The sequence below is a fragment of the Diaphorina citri genome, unplaced genomic scaffold (assembly GCF_000475195.1).
Source record: "Diaphorina citri unplaced genomic scaffold, Diaci psyllid genome assembly version 1.1 scaffold2458, whole genome shotgun sequence".
NCBI lineage: Eukaryota > Metazoa > Arthropoda > Insecta > Hemiptera > Psyllidae > Diaphorina > Diaphorina citri.
The window spans coordinates 1,720-6,484 of NW_007379880.1; the positions used below are offsets into that span (position 1 = coordinate 1,720).

The 4,765-nt window shown below is 39.7% G+C and overlaps 1 protein-coding gene across 1 annotated transcript in view; it reads right to left on the reverse strand.

Annotated features, from left to right (window-relative positions):
* Positions 1-468: 468 nt before the first annotated feature.
* Positions 469-4,765, reverse strand: part of LOC103518965 (maltase 1-like) — a gene marked incomplete at its 3' end in the record, with an annotated part of 17,927 nt that continues 13,630 nt past the window's right edge. The window contains exons 5-9 of the mRNA XM_026830610.1: positions 4,262-4,419; positions 3,513-3,638; positions 2,845-2,878; positions 1,182-1,287; positions 469-621 (exon numbers count right to left, since the gene is read on the reverse strand). Coding sequence (XP_026686411.1) covers positions 469-621; positions 1,182-1,287; positions 2,845-2,878; positions 3,513-3,638; positions 4,262-4,419 — 577 coding nt within the window. The remainder of the gene's footprint in view (positions 622-1,181; positions 1,288-2,844; positions 2,879-3,512; positions 3,639-4,261; positions 4,420-4,765) is intronic.

The following is a 4,765-nucleotide window of genomic DNA, read 5'->3' on the forward strand; positions in this document are numbered from 1 at the left end:
ATCATAATAACTCATAGTATAGGTCAAACTGGCGTAGGCTTCCAATAATATAACCCTGGGGACATGGGAATGTAAGTTAAGCAACGTTGAGAGTGGTTAGTATTTAGATTGGTAATCAGGAAGAAGTTGAAGGGCATCAGATTCTCGCCTTGGTCATAATAAGTCATGGTGTAAGTCAAACTGGCGTAGGCTTCCAATAATATAACCCTGGGGACATGGGAATGTAAGTTAAGCAACGTTGAGAGTGGTTAGTATTTAGATTGTCATAATAAGTCATGGTGTAGGTCAAACTGGCGTAGGCTTCCAATAATATAACCCTGGGGACATGGGAATGTAAGTTAAGCAACGTTGAGAGTGGTTAGTATTTAGATTGGTAATCAGGAAGAAGTTGAACGGCATCAGATTTTCGCCTTGGTCATAATAAGTCATGGTGTAGGTCAAGCTGGCGTAGGCTTCCAATAATATAACCCTGGGGACATGGGAATGTAAGTTAAGCAACGTTGAGAGTGGTTAGTATTTAGATTGGTGACCAGGAAGAAGTTGACGGGCATCAGGTTCTCGCCTTGGTCATAATAAGTCATGGTATAGGTCAAACTGGCGTAGGCTTCCAATAATATAACCCTGGGGACATGGGAATGTAAGTTAAGCAACGTTGAGAGTGGTTAGTATTTAGATTGGTAATCAGGAAGAAGTTGAACGGCATCAGGTTCTCGCCTTGATCATAATAACTCATGGTGTAGGTCAAACTGGCGTAGGCTTCCAATAATACAACCCTGGGGACATGGGAATGTAAGTTAAGCAACGTTGTGCGTGGTTAATATCCGGATGAGGGACCATCAATCGCGTGCTGTATTTTCCGTGATCATAACTCGAGATCGGTTTAGATGTCGGTAAAATCCTCTAAATGTAAGGAGGCGGGTAGCTTGTTGCCGAATGAAGGGTAAAAGCCTCGTCACTAAAAGACGTAAGCGTTAGGCCGCGAGTTCGTTTCCCGCCCGGATCTAACTTTATACACAGATGAAGTTCGTTCTTGGAACGCCTGACTTTCTAATAGCCTGTCCTCCTTCTCTCTTCAATTTCGGGACGATACGACCTCCTTTGTAACAGTTCCGTCTATCAAACCTCTTCAAAAAGGAAATAAAATATTACTTATTTTTCCCGGTTAAGAAAAATAATCTTACTTAGGTTCAGGCTTGTTATATTGATCCATTACACCTCTCCATTCTTTAATCACCTCCAATGATTCAGGTCGATCTCTGCCATAGGTCTGAAACAGTAACATTAAACCTTTTAAGGTATCAAAATTTATCTATTCAAAATCCCAGGTGGGGTAATTTACTATGAGTTTTCTTATAATTAGAATAGAATTTCTTATAGAATATTCTTTGGAATAGAATATTCTTTTATATAATTTCTCATATAATAGAATAGAATGGTCAGGAATGCCAATGACGGTGATTTTAATTTTAATTAAATTTAAGCACCGACTCTTTATTACTTTTTACTTTCCTTTTATATTTCATTTTATTAATTTTTTTCTACTGTATTTGATTGTTGTTTGTGTTTGTTTAGTTTTAGTGTATTTTTTTCTATTGTCACTTTTGTAAAAAGGGTTAATAATAGTGTTTATTTATACTGCTCGCATAGGACTGAAAAGTCCCTTTACTCCAGCAGTAGGCTACTACTATTATTGTGGTCAAATTCTCAAATTATATTGAGGATAAAATTCCATACCTCAGCTGGGATTGAACCCACGCCCTCCTGTTTACCAGGAAAAGAAGAGAATTAAGTAAATTTTGGGAGAGAGAAATTTTGGGAGAGCAGAAAGTAGATTGGTAGAGAGGAAACTGAAAGAACTTTTCGTATTTCACTTGAATGCCGTAAATAAATAAATAAATTAATAAATTATTAAGTCAATAAAAAGGTACAGCAATACATATTCGTTTCTAGAAAACACAACTAAAATCAACCACCAAAATGGATCAGTGGCGGAACAATGAGGTTTTGTAAATTCTAGCAAATAGGTTTGTCGCAAGACTTCTGTAGCAGGGCCGTATCCAGGATTTCATCGACGAGGGGGGGGGGTGTTCCAAATTTTCGGAGTCCACCCCATAGTAAAGGAGCAAAGACGAAGCCCGAGGGAACCCATCATAAAAAATAATAATGATAATAATAAAACTCGTGAGACCAACAGCGAGTATTGTGTTCAATAAATATAATTAGGTTGGGTTAAAGAGAATCCTGTCATCAAAACATAAAAAAAGAGTCCCATTTATGTCTGGATTCAATAAGGAAAATAGGTTATCCAGCCACTGGTGTCCAGACTCCAGTAACATTCCAGTCTACTTGGTGGGTCAGTAATGTCAGTACCAATTGGATTTGTTGCTGTACAGATTTTTTTTTTCTTTGAAGAGGTGTGATATAGGGAATTGTAACTGCTAAGGTCTTATCGACCCAAAATTGAAAGAAGCACGACAGGATAGGAGGAAGCCAGCCGTCCCGAGAACGAACCTTAGGATAAAATAACTTTTTGGTGGAGAATCACCCATCAAAAAGTTACAAAAGAACTCTTTATGCAGGTTGTACATACTTTGAATAACACAAACACCAAACAAATGCTGTTTTACAGTGACATTAAACACCTTAAAGCAATAAAAATAACATAAACATATAAAAATACGAGTATTTCGATTGCAATATATTTCATTTTTTTTTCCCTTTGACTCAGCATCTGCTGTTCTCGTGTTGACCCAGCACCTTGGGAAGTACAGTCGAACCTGTCTAAGTGGGAAACCTGGATAACTGGGAAAAAAATCGTGGCCCCTTCATGGCAACCTCTCTAAGTAGGACACTTGTCTAGCCAAAAGCGAAGCACATTCTGGAAGAAAAGAGATGGTTGACTGCGATTCAGGACGAGCCAATTAAGCATGGCCAGAGACCATCACCCCGGTGCGGTGTATGGCTGATAAAAAAATATATTAGTGTGGAAGAGTAACGCCATTAAAAAAAAAAAAAAAAAAACTTTTCTTTATTCTGCCATCACCATTTGGTGAAAGCTAAAGCTGCTAAAACACCAACAATAATACAATCGTTGAAGAAAAATGTATGGCAGTCTTTTTTGTTATTGAGACTGTTGAGAGGTTTGATGGGGAACTGTAACTGCTAAGGCCTTATCGTCCCGAAATCGAAGCGAGAAGGAAGAAAGGATAGAAAAAAGCCAGCCGTTCCGAGAACGAACCTTATCCTTCAAGGTAAAATCCGCCCCGGACGGGAATTGCACACGCGATTTAGCGCTTATAAGTCAGACGCGTTACCAACCAAGCTAACTAGGCTGGCTTTTATTTTTTTTCCGCTCTGAAAAAGTTTAAAACTTCACCTACATACATACATGATTGCATACTGCATAGCATACGGTCATTTATTTGTGGCCGATTTTACATCACTTAGGCAATCTATAATGAACAAAATCTGCAGAGAAAAAGTGTAATACCTAAGTAAGACAGTGTACTTACTTTCATAGCTTCTCTCGTGTGAGGATTGTTGTAGTTTAGATCGGGTTGCTCTCGTAAGAAATGGTGAAAATAGAACTGGTTCCTCTCAGGAGCAAACGTCCATACTGTTTCCTTGAATTCCGTTTCCTGAGGACATAATAATTCACAAGGATTTATCCTTTCTGTTGTTGTAGCGGTTTTAGCTGTAGGAAAATGGTGATGGCAGAAAAAAGAAAGGATATCTTTTTCGCCTGGTAAACAGGAGGGCGTGGGTGCAATCCCAGCCGAGGTATGGAATTTTATCCTCAATATAATTTGAATATTTGACCACAATAATAGTAGTAGCCTACTGCTGGAGTAAAGGGACTTTACAGTCCTATGCGAGCAGTATAAATAAGCACTAATAATAATATTATTATTTTTCTGCCATACACCGGGGTGATGTTCCCTAGCCATGTTTATTGTTTAATTGGCACGTCCTGAACCACAGTCAACCATCGTGAGGACTTGTACTTATTCTTTAAAAGCAGAGAGAACCCTTTGAAAACTGCCAGCTAGATAGGCTGGTTAGGGTTAGCTGTTCTCTCTGTTTGTAGTCCCACAGCTAGACACTAGTCTAATCTACTACTTTGCATAGGTACCGTCCAATTCTAAAACTAAATTATCAAAAGTCTCGAAATTCCATACCTCGGCTGGGATCGAACCCACGCCCTCCTGATTATCAGGCGAGCGCCTTGACCACTACACCACCGAGACAGGCAAATACTAACCCAGTTGTTCGGGGGGATAGGTTTTGTGCCGTTGTACCCAATGGGGTCCTTCCAGATATAATAATCACTATAGGGTGGGATGTTAGCCAGGGATTTCTTGAACCACTCGTGTTGATTGCTCGTGTGATTCGGTACAAAGTCCAGCAGAATTTTGATTCCTGTAAAAATATCGATGAGTAAATTCTGGACACCATGTATTTTTTTTTGAAGATGAGTGTTTCACCGCCGTTTTTGTTTCGTAGCAACGAAACAACTGCTACATTAGACGCATGTGGTCTGTGTCGTAGCATGCCCATCCCGTAGTATGCCTCTCATCAGATGGGCGAGAAGAGACACAATACTTCCCATTTAGGTGCTGGCTCAACACGAGAACACCAGAAAGTAACCCGTTGAAATATTTGCAATCGAAAAACGAGTACAAACTTTTGTCGATGGTGGGATTCGAACCCGGGACCTTCTGCATGGCAAGCAAGCGCGCTACCACTGGACCAACCGTGCCCCCTA